Below are 18656 nucleotides of genomic sequence, written 5' to 3' on the forward strand. Positions count from 1 at the left end.
GTGCCGATATTTTTCTGCGAAAAAAAAAATTTTTAATTAATTCTAAAAAAATTATTTTCGGTTCCGGGGGTCAATTGCAATCATTTTTAATGAATACACATACTCCTGAAATCCTACCTACTTTCTAGAAAAAAATTCGAGGTGTGAAATTTTCTGACGTAAAAAAAAAAATTTTAAATCGTTCTAGAAAAATTATTTTCGGTTGCGGGGGTCAATTACAATCATTTTTGGTGAATAGACATACCCTCGAAATCTTGCGCATTTTCGAGAAAAAAATTCAGTACGGTCGGAACTTTAAACGTTAATAACTTTCATTTTGTTAAAAAATAATAAAATTTCTGATATTTCATCTTCTGTCTCACTTCCTCTTGTGTTCATTTCTAAATCTGTTGGTAACGTTGCGAGTGACACGGAAATGGTAATGGGGCTCTAGAGCCCCAGAGAATCGGACCGAAAAAATACATTAGGTGATAGGTCTACTCGTATACCTCGTCGATGGTAGTAGGATCTCCAAACCACGAGAGATATATTTTTCTCCTATTCACGGCTAGTATTTTGAGCGTACGGTTACGCCAATGACTCTCAGTCTTGCCCTATCCTACTCTGTCCCTATATGTTTCGTTCGCATCCTTTGTCAGGCGATGGAATTGTGATGTGAGCAGCTCAGCCAATAATGACAATGCGTGTGAGAGCAGGCGTCGCTATTACGCCACGGCCAATCAGCGTGCCTGGCCATCAAATCATCACTGGATAGTAGATAGTAGGGAAAGAGGAAAACGAAGAAAAAAGAGAAGGGAAATGATAATAAGGAGGAAAAGAAAATGCTGAAGGGTTTGGGAGGAAGAGAGTCAAGTGGACGGATGCAAGGGTTGAAAATTGAGTTATGGAATGCAAGGAGTATGGCAAACAAGGGGGATGAAATAAATAAGATCTGAAAATTGACAATGCAGAGACAATGAATAATAGATTAAAAGGGAAATAACTATCAACGATGAACAGGATCAGGGTATATAGGATAATGAAGGTTTTTTTTGATACGATAGGCAAGAAAAGAAGGTGGATGGAGGAGCTTGTTTGCGGTTCACAGGGAAAGTTAGGAGGAAGAGGAGAAATACTCTATTTCATGTCTTAAATATGTATTTATTTTATAATAAAATATACCCACTTCAATAGTTGTATGGTTTAACGCAACCTGCTATGCCTGATCAAAATTCTATTAATGCTGATGATACATAAATCGACTTTCAGCCAAGGAAATAGTTTCCTTTGCTGCTACACGAATTAAGCTTGCTGAAACTGTTTTTTGAGATTTGTAAATGCATTAAAAATCTTACCTGAGCTTAATGGACCACTTCATGTGTCCCTTAATAACATCTTGCTTTTTCGATACAATTATTTTGTAATCTCAGATAACAATTGTCTGAAAGGAGTGTGATCTTCCTAAATAATGAATGGTTTATGTTGTATTAATGTAGTTATTTACGATAGTCAAAACGTGATATGGGGATAATTGGCTTGTGTATACCCAGTGTACCTCCATAGATTGGAAAGTAGAAATGCCTGGGCAGTCGAGACTCGATTTCAGTTGTCTCAAGAGCGAGAAAAGGCTCACATTTGTCGTCTCTCTCGACTCTCTCGATGTGTGAACAAAATTGTGGTATTTACTCACATTGATTATCCAATAAACGTTAATTTCGTAGAATGAATTACGTGGCGTTTGAAAATTTGTATAATGTAGTAAAGTTTAATAATAAATAAACAATAATCGCCGCTGTATATTGATGTTAATATTAATATACTATCAAGACTCATCAAGTATATAAAATTAATTTAATTTTTCGGGTTTAAAATAAAATCATACAATCAATATTTTCGTAACACTGCGAATGCAAAAGTTTGTATAACGTACCATTAAACTGTACTTTTCAAGTACAATTAATCGTTCGTAACTTCGACGACAAAGACATTAAAATAATTGTTGAATACTGCAAAATCTATTTTATCGTATATTATAACATAAGAAAAATAAGTATGCAAAAGTTGTATTAGATATAATAATTCATAACAGTATAAACGGATTGTTGCAATACATTTGGTGTATTATTAATATTTAGCTTATAGGCTTATCGATTTTCTTTCAAAATTTTTTTTTACATTGGTCTTCCCATACCACGACCCGCCATTGGCCCATGCGAATGCTGACAGCTCTTAGGATTCTTTATAGTTTCATCTACAGATAAAATAAGACACGCTGCCTCGGTTGCAGCAGTCAGTGCGTTTATTTTCACAACAGCTGGCTCCCACACGAAAGCTACCATATTATCGTGGATGTCCTCCGTATTAATATCAACGCCGTATGTGTGCATACCTTTGTGCTGCTTCTGTCGCAACTTGTTCAAAATATTTGTTGCATCGAAACCAGCGTTATCGCACAATTGTCTGAAATTTATAAAATCACGTAGATCGAGTAAAAATTAAAACACAGAGATGCGTACCTTGGTATAACTTCCAGCGCGCGGGCTATGGCTCCTATTAAAAGTTGTTCCTTTCCAGCTATAACGCGAGAGTGATCGCGTAAAGTTTTGGACAGTTCCATTTCGATGGCCCCTCCACCAGCCACGCAGGCATTGGTTTTGAACATACGCCTGACAACCATGATGGCATCGTGCAAAGATCTCTCTGTCTCTTCCAAAAACTGATCAGCTCCTCCACGCAATATGAATGTGCATGTTTTGGCTTTCGATCCATTATAAAAGAAGTTAAATCTAGGAAAAGGTACACCGATGTAGCAAAATAAACGAAAGATGAAATACTAAATTAATATTAAGTTTATATGTTTTCATGGCACTGTACTTTAAGTATCGATTAATTAATTCTATTTTGATAGTTTAGAATATGCACTCTGTGTTTATATGAAGGATTTCACACAGGACTCACAACGAACCTTTGCGAACAGTCTGGCTTCGATTCTTATGAGACTTTGTACTCTTACAAAACAGCCAAAAATAATCGACACGTATTCTTTTTATTTAAACATAACCCTTATTTAAATATAACATATTTAACATTTAATGGGTTATATAAAATTCTCCTAAATACAGGCACCCCAACTTACTTCAACGTTAACAATGGAACAATGAGTGCAATAGACCTCACAATATGTAGCACAAAACTAGCACAACATATCAACTGGGAAACCCTAAATTACCTATATAACAGTGATCACTTCCCCATCGAAATAACATTTGAAGACAATATCCCTCCTCCTCAAAGTTTCGCCCGACCTGAATGGAGTATTGACACTTAACGTTATAGGATTCATAAATATTATTTGTTAGCAATTTATGTTGAATTGAATTGATGTAATGATATGGATGTATCCTCTAATTAAAAGAAAAACTGCATTTTGATGCAACTGTCAACGTAGCGAATTATAATAAAAATATGCGCAACGAGTGTCCGTAAACCTAGTGTTAACAAAATTAAGTGGACGTCATACCAAACAAATATAACACACTCGCTTACTGGAAAAGAAGAGAACTACAAAATAGACCCAAACAAAATAAATGAATTCACAGAAATTATCAAATCAGCAGCAAGGAAAGCATCTAAAACTCTCCAAACTAGGAAAATCAGATAACAAACCGTCCCTTGGTGGAATGAAAAGTGTAAAGTTGCCCTACGAGAAAGTCATAACGCATTTAACCGAGCAAAAAAACACCCCACTAATGAAACCTAATAGAATTTAAAAAGCTAAGAGCCAAATTCCGCAGAATCAGCAAAGAAAGTAAGAAGGAAGCATGGAAAACCTATATCTCGAGTATAACTACACAAACTCCTACTAAAAGGGTATAGCGTAAACCACGGGATACAGTTTCTGGAAACTGAGGCAAGTAAATACGTAACGCACCCCGGCGACATTACAAATTTCCTAGCCGAACAATTTAAACTAAATTCAAGCAATGACAACTATGACCAGTCTTTTATAGCTGACAACCCAGATCACAACGAGATCCTAAAAGGAATCTTACTTCACACCAACAATAACAATATGAACCCTAGATTAAATGCTCCAATATCATCAAACGAAATAACCAGTACCCTCTCAACAACAAAAAACTCTGTACCAGGACCTGACAATATCCAAAATAAACTATTAAAGTCCCTCCTGAAACTCGGAATAGACCACCTACTCAAGATCTATAACTGTATCTGGATTCATAAAGTCTTCCCTGCTAACTGGAGAAAAGCCATAGTGGTACTTATTCTCGAACCAAACAAAAATGAACATAAATCAGAAAGCTATCGACCAATTGCTCTCACAAACACTATGCGTAAACTATTAGAAAATATATAAAATGTTAAACATTTTAACACCCATTAACAATTTTTTCATATGTCTTTCCGTTTTCAAGATAGCCGTTTCGAGCCAAAACTTCAAGGGGTGGTTTCACCCCTTAAATTCGCGTTACCGCAGCTAAAAAAATACGTGTCGATTATTTTTGGCTGCTTTATAAGTGTTCGAAGTTTCATGAAAATCGAGTCGGACTTATCACAATGTACTTTTTAAATATATACAGTTTGTAACAGTGCTGTCAAAATTGACACTCTTACAAGTGGTACCAACATTGCATTCCACTATAACAACAGTGGTACCAACATTGCATTCCGATATAGCAACAGTGATACCAACATTGTGTTCCAATATAACAACATATTTAAATACCTTTCTCCGCCAATTTGCTTTTCTTCGAACATTTCGCACATGCCGAGATCGGATTTTTTAATATCGTGCACCGTGGTCAAAATACAACCGCCGCAAGCTTTCAACGTTCGTTTTAAGTCCTCCTCGGGAACTCTGCCTGCGCAGAACATGTCTCGATCCGCAAAATATTGCGTGGCGACGTCGCCGATGGGTAACTTGGACAATAAAACCTGCGCTCCGCTCTTGTAAATTTTCTCGAGCTTGTCGTACAAAATTTGCCACTCGGCGTCAACCACCTTCTGATATTCGGCAACATTGTCCACGCGTACTTCCGCATTGTCCCTTTCCGCTTTAAGTTCCAATTCGATGTTCAACAAAGCGATGTAACAATTCTGATATATTTTTGGTTGCATCTCGAATCCAGCGTAAGAAAAGGTCTTTTTAAACGCCACTCCTTCGACTAATTCTGAATTTTCCAACGCCCCGCCGGCCACCTACGCATCAAAGAGTTAAAACAATCTATTTTTTCAACGGTTAGTATATTCCTTTTAAATTCACGTACCTTTTTAATACTGATCATATTAAGGGGCAACATATCGTCAAGCATCAATACGGCTTTTACGACCAAAGAGCTGAAGAACTTTTTTTGTTGATGAATCAACTTCGAGCTCATAGATGTTGCCGCACACGCTTGTAAAAGTTCCACAACTTTTGGTTTGCAGTCTTTGTCGATCTTTATGCTGGACGCGTTTATTCTATCGACTGCTACCTTCAGCGCGAGACGAAGTGCTTTGATCATGATTCGTGGATGTACGCCCTCTTCGATGAATGGCTTCATTTGCATTAAAAATTCTCCAGCCAGTAAAACTACGCTCGTGGTACCATCACCAACCTGTATCGTTCCAAAATTAAGATAGCTAGAGATATACAGTGACGAGTAAAACTGAACATACCACAAATTGTTGTAAATATAATAAATTAAAAATTGTAACATTGTATAGATAACTAAATGGTACATGAAAACCAGTAGTATGTAAAGTTCTGTTACAATAGTACAAAATTTTGTTAATTAATAAGATAAAGGTGTCTAAAAGGGTCACGTTACATACTTTAATGGTACGATAAAATATTTAATAAACTGTACGAACTCTATTGAAGTAACTATATGTAACTTTTACAAGTTACCAGTCTGTAAGTTCTCGATCATAATGTTCTCTACAAGTAGACTGGCGATGTATGAATCGTTACATGACCAATTTATTTCGTCGCAGAGTTAATACAGTATCTATGAAATATAACTCACCTCTGCATCTTGGGACTTGGCAATATCTACCAAAGTTCTAGCTGCTGGATGAACAATTTCCAAGATCTTTAAAATAGTCGCTCCATCGTTTGAGATAGTGGCCTTTCCGTTTTGGTCTACGATCAGTTTGTCCATTCCCCGAGGACCCAACGTAGTCCTCACCGCATCCACCACCATTTGACACGCATTTATGTTCGATATCAGTTGCTGTTTCCCTTGCGTGGCACAGGTGCCCTCTTTGAGTAAAATTATTTGAGGTTGCTGTAAAAAACATGCTCGAATGATCTTCTATATTTACTGCCAAGAACGATGACAGTGATGATTAATGATAATATACTCTCATATATCTCCCCATTTTTGCTCGTAAATTTCGATCGTTTCTTGTGAAGTTTGTTGGACTTTGTAAAACAAATGAACAAAGAATTAATTTCTATTCTTTTCCTTCGTTCGGTTGCTATGTAAAATTCTAAACACAAGCACGATCAGTGTGTTTATAGTTAGTGTACGAGAAATCTAAGGGAACAAATTACGTGCTCCATTATTGAAATTCCTCCCACATGCAAATCGAAATTAATCTCCATATAAGGTTAGAGAAACCCAACCTATAATATGACTATCGCTTTTACGCGTACTGATTCATTCTTGACTTGAAAATGTCAAAATACTCGAATATTTCTATTCATCGATGCAAAAGAAAATTATTCGTTAACGTGAAATATATTATTTTTATTAAGTGAGAAGGTGGTTTATAATGAAATTGGTAATGTAAATTCGTATTCGCAACAGCGGAGGAAAAGTACAGTTATTTTATCGTTTATACGAAAACTGTATTTGTAACTTACCATTTTCACAACTTATTTCACGATTAGTCGGCTTTTCTTAATTTCACTACTGTGCACGAGCGTACTTATTTCGCTAACCTGTAAATATATAGCATTCGAGACGATTCTGTTAGAATCAGAAGGATATTAAGGCACAAGCGTCAAGTACCAAATGTCGTTCACATTCAATGGAAACTGGCTTGTTGGAAACGAACAGCCAATCAAAAATTAGAATTCAAATTTGTCGAGTGTTTGTATCTTTGTTGATTTTTACGAGTAAGGATATTTGTAGCCAATAAATTAATTTATTTTTATACATGAGTAGCGTTAAAAAAATTAGATATAAAATTAATTTGATTGAATTCTATTCGTCTGAAAGGTTAGTAATTCTAAAAAAGATTTCATCATTATTTTCGTTAGTCCAAATTTTATTATTATTAGGCCCTGTGTACTATTATTATATTGTCGTGTTTATCCGAGTGAACGATAGATGGCGTTCATGTAAACAAAAATCTAACCTATGACTAGAAACTAACTAACTTAACTTAACCTAGTTAAAACCAGATGGCGCATCGAACGCCGGCAATACTGGCCGCTGGTACAAAAATTAGAATTTTTCATCCATTGGGATTCAAGATCCCGGAAGATGCTGAGTGTCAGTACCGCGATGGGGTGGCATGATTCATGACCCGATTACGCGAATAGACGCTAGAATTTGACATTCGCCGCATATTTATTTTTAAACTTTGTAATTGTACTGTCTTGAACAGTACATGTATATGTATATATACATACGTTTAATGTCATACGACTATCTGCACCCTATCTTCTGGATTTACTTTAGTCGCGATACAGCTTTCGAGCGACACGCACGCACGTGTCGGACGCATAGCTCGAGGAAGTGTATACTTTCTGTTACACCGCACTCGTAATCTTAAGTGTACTTCATCGATATTGTTCATTTGCACACACGTCGGATAAGGATCGTATTGTCGAGGTAACAGGAAGCAAATTCTAAATTTAAAGAATCGGCACCTCGACGATAAAAATAACGTAAAGCTCGTCGTCTTCGAAGTTACGAGTTTTTAATTCGTTGAAGTTTTTCAAGACTTTTAATTGGGAATGTTAACACGTTGATTGCCATGGTGGTCACCGGTGATCGACGTTTTAAACTTACAAAAGGTTTAAAATGAAAGATAGTTAATACACGTAAAATTGTAAATAATGCCAGTTATATTGTAAATGGTATCAAATTACGCTATTAAATTGAATATTTGTACGTTTTATGCTATAATTTGAACGAATGGGGGCATGTTTAGATATGGAAAATGTTAAAAAGTTCAAGGTGCCTAGGATGCATGTGCACATATACGATTATCTATCTCCGCGCAAGATGTTGACCTTAAATCGTCGCGCATGCGCGAAAATCACTCCCACTCGATGACGAACAGCCAATGATAAATCGATATGTTCGAAATTTTAACTCGAAAGCTTCGACTACCCCTCTCGACAGTTAATAGTGAAATCTCTGGCCCGTTGCATCTCGAATAGTAAGTCCACGGTAATTTTTAACTCCACTTATCGCGAATGCAGAGATACAAGTACATTTATTCCAATACTTCTTAACCTTTCACTTACGACTCGAAGTAAACACTTGGCGTAAGTAAAGATTCAATTTTTCGAAGTACGTATTGCGCATGGTTTGAAGATTTTACAGATTGACGTGAATTATTCGTAAATCGAAGAGCAAGTGACGATGAAAAACACAAAAGCATAGTCTTTGTTTAGCGATCATCTTTCGACTATGAGAACCTAAAAAATAAAAAGAAATGCATTGGTCCGTAGAATTCTTTAATACGTTCCACGTGTTTTTCTTAATTTTTAATATTTCCAGTATAAATGGTATTATTTGCAAATTTACGAGTATTAAGATTATTGGAAGCGTTTTAAAGATACGCGAGCCGGTCATTAGCGACCACCCAATGCAATAAACTGTATTTAATGAGTTAGATTATTCATACTTTCGATAGTAAGGGCGAGTATAAAAAAATGAATTATCTACGCGAGTAACTGTAGCTTGCAGTTGATTTATTTACGGAACGTTAATAAATGGAATAAGAGTAACGCATTGTTAATAGGGTGAGGAACAATTGTCGAAGAGTTTCTGTGAGATAGAAGGTGAACGCGAGGCGAATATCGCGAAGGAACGAAATTGTGGAAAGATGAAGACAGTGTGGATAATCGGTGGTCCAGGATGTGGGAAAGGAACTCAATGCGAGCGTATTATCGCGAAATATGGATTTTGTCACATAAGCAGCGGCGATCTCTTGAGGGAAGAGGTCGCTAGCGGCAGTCCTAGAGGAGCCTCTCTTCAAGAACTGATGTCCAAGGGCCTGTTCGTCCCAACGGTAAATAATATACGTGGAAAATACTTTTATATATTAATATATGGTATATTCCTAGCAAACGGCCCGTTCAACGATCGGGATGAGTTATAATTCGATTCGTCTAATTCAGTATATTATTGATATGCATTTCATTATCTGCGGAAATTCGGTATTTTTACAAAGTGAGGTTAAGTATATTTTGATAGGTTCACAGGTGGAAACAAATGGCTGTCGTTACTGTGTTCAAAATGCCGGGTAGTCAAATGTTAATTTGTTAACATTAACATTTATTGAATGAAATTTCTGCTATTTCTGCAAATATCTCATTGAATAAATCACCATCTTCCTATTATACATACATACATTTACTAAATACATAATGGCTCAGGAATCCAATGAAGTTGCTCTTCTTGAAAATATAAAATATCGATAGTATTATATGTTGCAAAATAGATTAAAAAATGTGTGGCACACCTCCAAGTGGTTCCAATTTAATTCGTGTAAGCATCAGTAACAAGATCTTAAAAATTGACGCTGTGATTAATTTTCAATTGGCCTCTGTGATATTTTCTACAACAAAATGTTGATTCGTCAGTTTCTATCTACTTTACTCTACCCTTCCAATTGCTGCGCAGTATTTTTATTTCATTTTAGCTATATAATATTATGACATTGCTCATAATTATATATTAGCATATATGTTAATTTTAAAACATCTGTAGCTGAGTTTTTTTTTAGAAAACCATGTTCTTTGCTTTGCAAATATCTTTATATTACAACATTTTTTTACGTTTAGTTGGATCGATAGATCCTGGAATAGTTATCTTGCATTGCCAATTTTCATATATCATTTTCATAATATTTCCACATTGCAGGTAGTATAAGAAACAGAAGAAAAGCAGAAATTGTTTCAGTAGTCATTTGTTTCAATTGTCATTTCTGATTTTCTTTTGTTTCTTGTACTTTGTGAATTTTGTTCAACTGTGCTATAAAAATGAGTGAATTAGTAGTTCCAGAAGTATGGACCTTATTTAAATTACACGAATTTTGTAAAAATAAGGAAGCCTTATTTAAATTTTTGCAAGACAAAAAGTTAATTGCCAAAAATCTTAATTGTCCACAGTGTGGAAATGCAATGAAATTGGTAAATGAAAATTGGCGCTGTAGAAGAACAATTCCAGCATTTGCCAATGCTGGCAAAAGAAAGCGAATTTGTGATGTAAAAATTTCTGTAAAACGTGGAACATTGTTTTCAAAAACAAAACTTCCCTATGAAATAGTATTAAAATTAACATACATGCTAGTCCATAATTTTGAACAGTACCACATAATACGAGAATTAGAATTGAACAAAAATACCGTTCCTCAATGGAATTATTTTATGAAACAAGTGATGGCTGATTGGCTGCAAAATTCGTGAGATACTTGACGGACTAGACAAAGTAGTAAAGATAGATGAATCAAAATTTGGCCGAAGAAAATATCACAGAGGTCATCGTGTGGAGGGACAGTGGGTTTTCGGAGGAGTAGAAAGGGAAAGTGGGAAAGTATTCCTCATCCCTGTCGAAAGTAGGGACACAGAGTCCCTTCTTTCTATAATTAAACAATGGGTGTTGCTTGGGACGACAATTATATCAGATTGCTGGAAAGCTTATAATATTTTAAACACCTCACTGTAAACCACAGTTTACATTTTAAAGGCCCAAAAACAGGCGCTCATACAAACACAATTGAAACTACATGGAGGCATAGTAAACACTTTTTGCCTGAATATTGTCGGTTAGTATTTGCAGTTCCACACGTTTTTTAATATGTCTTTCTAACATGTAATACCATAAATATTTTCTATTTTCAGCGAAAAAGATAATTTCATTGGGTACTTAAGCCAGTACGTATTTGATAAATCTTCCAAGCAAGGAAAGAATGATTTATTTAATCAATTCTTAAAAGAAATTTCAGAAATTTGATTTGATTCTGTAAAAAATCAAAATATACCAGACTTAGATGATAATGAAATTTAATAATAAAAACAAGTTAAACCAACGTACTGCTTACAATAGTAATTTATTATATTGTGACACTGTCAGAGGGGGGAGGCATTTTTTACTGTTGCTGCATGTACTGTCTACTGTACTGTCTGAGTAGGGCTAAGTTATATGGGTGGGTTTTAATACTGTCCACCTGGCCGACTCGTGGAAGTTCTATGCCTAAAAAAATGATTTTCATGCATACACGTTCTACAAATTCCCATTTGACAATGTAGCATTATCAAATTAGATCAATCATTTATAATTTGTAACATGAACATAGCAACGGTAGTCACTTGTTTCTATCTGTGAACTGTCAATAAATGTACTTAAACTTACTTTTTTACTGTAACAGTTTATAAAAAAATAATGAATTTCCGCAGATAATGAAATGCATATCAATAATGTACCGAATTAGACGAATCGAATGATGTATAACTCATCCCGATTCGTGAATGGGCCGTTTGCTAGGAATGTTCCTAATATATATACAGTACACCTAGCGGTTCAGCCTATATTTTTTCAATGAAACATGAAAATTGTAACTCTAGCGATACGGAAAACAAGGCAATTTTTTAAGCTACAATGAAGAAAAAGTAAGAAGGCAATTATCCTGAGACTTTGCACTGTATTTAGGTATAACAAATATTGAAAAAAACCCTTGGCAATGTTTAAGAAATATTTATAATTGAGCGTATACAGCGCTATGTTCCCGAGCCATTTCATTTTTTGATGCCTAACTGGTATGCAGGATTATGGTAAAATGGTTGTCGAAATATTCCATTAACTATGATAAAAGTCCTTAGCATTGACGATGAGACATTTCAATTTGTATAAAAATGAACAATATGGCAGATATTTGAAACCTAAAATCGAGTTTTTATTACTAATATTTTGCAGAATTATTAGACAATTTTTAAAAAAACGGATCGTCGATGCTTAATAAATATAATAGTAAAGATAACTGTAAATTTTCAAAGCAATTGATTAATTAGAACTGGAGTAATTCTGCACACTGTTTTGTAGAACATAGTTCCGAGGAAAATGCATTTAAAGTTTGATATACGCAGATATAAGCAGATATACGTCATTGTTTGAGGCTCTAAATTTTCAGCAAAAACATTGTTCCAACACTGGGACTTTCGCATAATGATTTTAAGGCTTCAAACTATTATTTAAGCCAAAAAACAAAATATCGAATTTTTCAAAATTTTAGAGTTACGTAATCCCTTAAATTATTGAAACTCGTATAGAGGCATATAGTGTAATGTTTCTTTATTTGATACGTAACAACAATATAAAAAAACCTTTAATAGTATTCAGTAAATTAAATAAAATTTAAGGTTGCATATGAGACTTAGCTATCAGTAAAGATCATAGAGGAAATAAGATACAGTTTTAGAATAATATATAATAAAAACTGTTTATATTAATGTAGGATTTAACGAAGAGAAAATATTTGAGGAAAATGAATTGAACATATACATATATAATTATATAACCGAATTTGAAGCGCACATACAAAACTTTAACATAAATTAATACTTGGCAACACAAATTAGAATCACGTTAATTGGCAACACAAGTTACAATCACGTCTGTCTTTCACAATCACTCGTTTCATACTTCTTGTTGTCTCACTGTCCCTGGTTACCCATTCTTTTACGAACAAAACACTTTCAATCCTTTTGCACATAAATTATCATTCATAAAACTATAGCGCTGTACAAATTTTCATTAGAAATTTCCTTCATTCTGCCATACTGACCTTCATCCGCCTCAGATGAATATATATCTTATGTTTAGGATTTAATCCTCTCCGGTCATTTTGACATTCATCCGCTCTGGATGAAGTTTACAAAGTAAGCCATGGTTTCATGTATTTTGCATATGTTGATGTTACAGAAGGACCTTCATGGAAATCTACTTTAATATTTAGTTGGGTAACCAAATGCATTTTGAATACACTGCAAACATCAAGGACTTCATTTTACTAAGTTCTCACAAAATTCAAATATTATTTTCAATCATTCTTTTTACAAAGCTTTTCTAAGGCTTTCCTTGTTTGTAATATTGTGGAATCTTACTTTTTTGTCCAATTCATTCCAAATATGTTTTATAACATTGATATCAGAAGATTGTGGAGGCGTTTCAAGAACTTTAGATAATAAGAATTATTTTTTAATATACTCAAATATGACCACTTATCCATTATATTATCAATAAATATCAGATTTCCAATGCCAGATGCTGACATACAGCTTCAGACCCATCGCCAAATTTAACTGTTGCTCTGAGATTTTTAATATCCATAGCTGTATTTGGTTTTCTCCGTACAATTTTTCTTCCATCCGAACCAAAGATATTAAATTTCGATTCGTCAGTAAAAATTACATTTTTCCAAAAAGTAAATTGTTCCTTTATATACTTCTTTGCAAACCCTCTTCTTCCTATTTTGCAAACTTATGAACGGCTTCTTTCGAGCAACTCTACCATGATACTTATGTTTTCTTAATACTCTTCTAATGGTTGAGTCACTTACATTCTTATTTAAATATTTTTCAACTTCCAACGCTAATTTTGGAGCACATCCTCAGATCATCCTTAATTTTTCTAACAATCCATCGTTCATCCCTGATATTCAGTTTCTTATCAGACATCTATTTTAATTTATTCACTACATGGTCCTCTTCTTTGTATCGTTTTATTGTACATTGAACTGTGCTTCTACATCGATTAATAATTTTACTAATTTCATTATAACTTTTTTTGTTTTTATAGTGATAAATAACTAATTCACACTCCGCTACTGTAGTTTGTCCCATTTTAAGTCTTTCTTATTGATTTTTTGACAAAACAGCACATATAACAATCAGAATGCTGCTAAATCAGCTAAATTCAATAGTTGCTAAGCGTTGTTACACAAAAAGCAATTAGGGGATTCACCGGATTTCCAATGTTACCAACAGTGTACGATTTTTACTGATAGCTAAGTCTCATACACAACCATTAATTTTATTTAATTTACTGAATACTACTAAAGGTTTTTTTGTATTGTTGTTATGTATCAAATAAAGAAATATTACACTATATACCACTATACGAGTTTCAATAATTTAATACAATTTGTATGTTCTATTGAACAAATATTGGCTGAACCGCTAGGTGTACGAGTTTAAGTGACAGTCACTGTAAATATTAGGAGGACCGGAAAGTAATGTCGTTTCTGCACATGTAGATATTTGTTTGTCATTTATCAGCCCATTGTGTACTTCAAAGTTAGAGTATCCTGTTTACTCATAAATAATTAAATTAAAAATTTTATTTGCAATTTATGGTGAAATGGCAAGTCAAATACTAGAAGATATACATATCTGGCATTGTTTGAGTTTCACAAGAGTAGTAACGGAACAGTTGCAATGTTTATCCAAGTGCATTAGACATTCGTAAATGCCAAAAGTGGTTTTCTAAGTTCAAATTCGGTAGTTTTGACCTTTTTGATTCCTATTGACAAGACCAACTATAGACAATGACATGTTAATGGTGAAAGTGAAAGCAAATCCATGTTAAACAATTGAAGAACTGTCAAAGACTCTTAACCAACCTTGGTCGACCATCCAAGATCATTTGCAGCAGATTGGTAAAATAAGAGCAGGTGTTTGGTCCCTGCATAATCTGTTCGAAGAAAATAAAGCTAACTGGTTCACCACATACAACTTATTGCTTCAGCGGCACAATACAGAAAGAGTTTTTGATCATTTGATCACTCAAGATGTAAAGTGGGTCTTCTATGATAATCCAAAATGCAAAAGGCAATGGCTCTTTCCAAATGAATCGTCAAGAAGTACAGCTAAGCCAGGTTTACACCCCAAAAAGACACTTTTGTGTGTTTGGTGAAGTATTCGCAGAGTCATTCATTTTGAAATGCTGAAATCTGGACAAACTGTGAACGCAGACCTTTACTGTCAACAATTGGATCGAACAAATCAATCTTTAATTGAAAAGTGCCCAACGATTGTCAACAGAGAAGACGTTATACTTCAACACGATAATGCAAGATCCCACTGTGCAAGACGAATCCTGGAAAAAATTAATGAATGGGGATTCGTCTGATATTGTGCCATTGGATTTCCATGTATTCAAATCGCTACAACATTTTCTAAGTGGCAAAATATTTGAAAATTTGGATGATGTCCAAAATGTCATCTCCAGATATTTTGCTCAAAAACCATTGAAAATTTGCACACTAGATGGCAAAAGGTTGTTGATAACGAGGGTGATTACATCATTGGTTAAAAATAAAAACTTGTTCAAAATTTATCTGTTTGAATTTAATGTAAAAAAATATTATTTTCCGGCCTCCTTAATATATAAATACTCCATAGAACAGTAGTAGTAGAAAAACGCTTTTCTCAGTGTGAAGATCATGTGGTTTCCGTTAGGACATCGTGTTGGACCTAATAAGAGAACGAATGGAAAAAGCTAAAAAAGAAGAAAGTACGAAAACTGGATTTCTAATCGATGGATACCCTCGTGAGTTAGAACAAGGGATTCTTTTTGAAAAGAATGTAAGCACAATTGTAATAGCTATGAAATCTATTCTAAAGAAGTCGAAGACGAGAATTTCAAAGCATTTAACGAATTCAGGTTTGTACGGTCGACATGATTATTTTTTTCGACGTCTCGAACGAAACGATGACAAAAAGGCTGCTGGGTCGAGCAGCTGTTTCACAAAGAGCTGATGACAACGAGGAGACGATAAAGAAGAGGATCGAAATATTTAATGTGAAAAACGGCGAGATCGTTCAACATTACACAGACAAAGTTGTCAAAGTAAGTATTGACCTTTTCAATAAGAGTCTATTATTTAAATAAAGAAATAAAAAAGATAATTCTGAAATAATAAATAAAATCATTCCAAGTTTTATTATATTTATGGTATTGTTTTCTGATGAAAGCAAAAGGCTTACGATTACTCTATAACGTACTTAATGTTCTTTACTCAATGTGTATTCTTCAAGAGCGAAATAAAGCTCTTGATTTATCTCATCAATGATGCTGAATATAAACATGACAATTTAAGTCAACGTGCTATGCAAATTGTTAGCATTATTGAAGGGAGAGCATATGTTTATAATATAGTTTCGTAGATTTGCTTTAGAATATTCCCAAACAAAATAAACATCATGCAAAAATGTTTCTGGTTTGTTAGAATATTCTAACACAGTCACACCTATTTTGGAAATCATTTTCAAAATATCCATTGCATTCTTCATATGAGATATTTCTTCCAATATGTCGTTGAAACAATTTACATCCTTTGAATCTTTCCTTGCAGTGAATTGATGTTTCGAATAGAAATTCTTTAATGGATTCAATAACACACTTTTCAACAACATTATTCTATCTTTGAGCTCTAACGACAAATTACAATTTACAAAATTCAGTTCAAACCCACCAATCACCAGTAAATATGTACAAATATGCACAATTTGATCTATCAATTCTGTTACATTTACGACTATTTTATTATTTTTAAAGGGTGATTCGTAGCCATTTAATTCTTTGCGGTACAGGATTTCCAATAATAAAATAGACCCATGTTACATAGAAATTCTATTGTGTTTTAAATCAAACAAAATTGGTATATTTTTATTAATAAAGGTATTACATAATGTAAAAACATTAAAAAAAATAGTAATAATTGTTGCAATAAACCTTCCGCTTGCAACAATTAATGAACCTGTATTGGCACGTTGAATGTTGCCAACACAAGCGAATACATTTGTAACTTTTGTTGAAGATGCCAACTGCTTTACGTAAATAAGACGAATTATAAACCTATGCGCGCGCATGCAGCTATTGCAATATAAAAATGTCCCACCATACATTACGGTGCATCAAAAAGGTGGGACACTTTTAATCCCAGCGTGCCCCAAAGAGTTAAACTAATTGGATTTGCGTATCGCTGTTAATAACTGTTCGATATAAGACAAGAACACACCGGAACTGTGTATATTAATTTTTCAAATATTCTTGACTTACGATTTATTATTGCAATATAAAAATGTTCCACCATGCATTACGATGCACCAAAAAGGTGGGACACTTTTAATCCCAGCGTGGCCCAAAGAGTTAAACTAATTGGATTTACGTATCGCTGTTAATAACTGTTCGATATGACACACCGGAACTGTGTATATTAATTTTTCAAATATTCTTGACTTACAATTTATTATAGAATACCAACATTATGAACTTATTTCAAGTATGATATCATCGAATGTACATAAAAATGAAACAATGACCACCAGATATATAATCTATAATCTTTTATAGAATTCAAAGTTCATTATTTTATTTAAAGTTCTATCATTTTTATTGGAAAACTGGTTACATATTTAGGCGATGTTAAAATGACTGTAAATTATTTTTTTTAGATAAATGCTGAAGGCACCGTGGACGCAGTGTTCGCAGAAGCGACGAAAGCGCTCGATACTTTGCTGGCTTAGGCTCGCCTAAGTTTAGGACCGCCTAATAATAATTCATAAATGATTTCTCGGTGGTTCCCGAGTCGAGATTCAGAATGCCAAGTATATGTATATTTCAATGTCATCCGTTTCTAGTTAATCAAATACTCTGACGAGGAAGGTTTTCCAAATGTGCGACTAAATATGTTTAAAGAACGTATGACCAAATTGTTATTAATTTTACCATACTAGATAAAAGAATTGCTAAAAAATTTTCATGTATATTAATATACAATATACATGATTGGAACGTGTAATGAAAACGTACAAATATACTTAAGTAGGTACGACTAATATCTGTAAGGAACGTATGATCAAATTGTTATTAATTTTGTCATACTAGATAAAAAAATTGGTAACAAATTTTCGTGTATATTAGTATACACATGATAGAAACGTGTAATGAAAACGTACAAAAATACTTAAATAGGTATAAAAATAGAAAGAGAAAGAAAATTTGCGTTTAAATGTTTAATGGTGGACTGTGACGCCATTTTCTAAATTGTATGGAGAATCTACCTCGTTATGTTACTAGGAAAATTACTTAAAGCGTTAATTTATTATTAATTAGACTAGCGAAACTATCGTATCTTCCGACTGATACTTTTTTTAAACTAATTGGATACCTGGGAAACCTGGTTCGTAAATTTCTAGGAAAATTATTTAAATTGTTAATTTATTATTAGACTAGCGAGTCTCGACTACTTTCGATAGCAATAAAAAAGAAATTCAATCTGTCCTAGGGAGTACCTGCTAATATCAATTATTGTTACATTGCTCATAAATTTATTGTCTGTTTTGAATAATAAATCTATATATTTTACGACTTCATTTTTCAATACCAGTCTGACAAAATTTCATTTCCCGTTTGCATTGTGTATTT

At 33.8% G+C, this 18656-nt stretch overlaps 2 protein-coding genes across 4 annotated transcripts; one reads left to right on the forward strand and one right to left on the reverse strand.

The window, feature by feature from the left end:
* Positions 1-1816: 1816 nt before the first annotated feature.
* Cct7 (chaperonin containing TCP1 subunit 7) lies at positions 1817-7009 on the reverse strand. The gene is made up of 6 exons (XM_076780785.1): positions 6851-7009; positions 6009-6269; positions 5268-5597; positions 4727-5199; positions 2496-2765; positions 1817-2439 (listed from the first exon to the last, which is right to left on the reverse strand). Exons 1-6 carry the CDS (start codon positions 6851-6853, stop codon positions 2151-2153), a joined length of 1626 nt encoding a protein of 541 aa, XP_076636900.1. The 5' UTR covers positions 6854-7009; the 3' UTR covers positions 1817-2150.
* A 653-nt stretch (positions 7010-7662) lies between these two features.
* On the forward strand, positions 7663-18596 carry Ak1 (Adenylate kinase 1). Of its 3 annotated transcripts, none has more exons than XM_076780807.1 (5): positions 7663-7826; positions 8968-9237; positions 15686-15811; positions 15891-16076; positions 17684-18596. In XM_076780807.1, exons 2-5 carry the CDS (start codon positions 9052-9054, stop codon positions 17753-17755), a joined length of 570 nt encoding a protein of 189 aa, XP_076636922.1. In that variant the 5' UTR covers positions 7663-7826; positions 8968-9051; the 3' UTR covers positions 17756-18596. The 3 variants fall into 3 exon arrangements, with proteins under 3 accessions (XP_076636922.1, XP_076636924.1, XP_076636923.1); XM_076780809.1 differs by lacking the exon at positions 7663-7826 and adding an exon at positions 8291-8379; XM_076780808.1 differs by lacking the exon at positions 7663-7826 and adding an exon at positions 8339-8488.
* The last annotated feature ends 60 nt before the right edge of the window (positions 18597-18656 follow it).

This window comes from Colletes latitarsis, chromosome 13 (genome assembly GCF_051014445.1).
Source record: "Colletes latitarsis isolate SP2378_abdomen chromosome 13, iyColLati1, whole genome shotgun sequence".
NCBI classification, from domain to species: domain Eukaryota; kingdom Metazoa; phylum Arthropoda; class Insecta; order Hymenoptera; family Colletidae; genus Colletes; species Colletes latitarsis.

Excerpts from the sequence above, each read along its gene's own strand:
- Cct7 (XM_076780785.1), bottom strand. Across the intron at positions 5,598-6,008 it reads CCAAGTCCCAAGATGCAGAG|GTTGGTGATGGTACCACGAG; the intron begins GTGAGTTATATT and ends GGAACGATACAG. Across the intron at positions 5,200-5,267 it reads ATATGATCAGTATTAAAAAG|GTGGCCGGCGGGGCGTTGGA; the intron begins GTACGTGAATTT and ends TTTGATGCGTAG.
- Ak1 (XM_076780807.1), top strand. The coding sequence starts at position 9,052 with ATGAAGACAGTGTGGATAATCGGTGGTCCAGGATGTGGGAAAGGAACT. Across the intron at positions 9,238-15,685 it reads AGGGCCTGTTCGTCCCAACG|GACATCGTGTTGGACCTAAT; the intron begins GTAAATAATATA and ends GGTTTCCGTTAG. Across the intron at positions 15,812-15,890 it reads GGATTCTTTTTGAAAAGAAT|GTTTGTACGGTCGACATGAT; the intron begins GTAAGCACAATT and ends TAACGAATTCAG.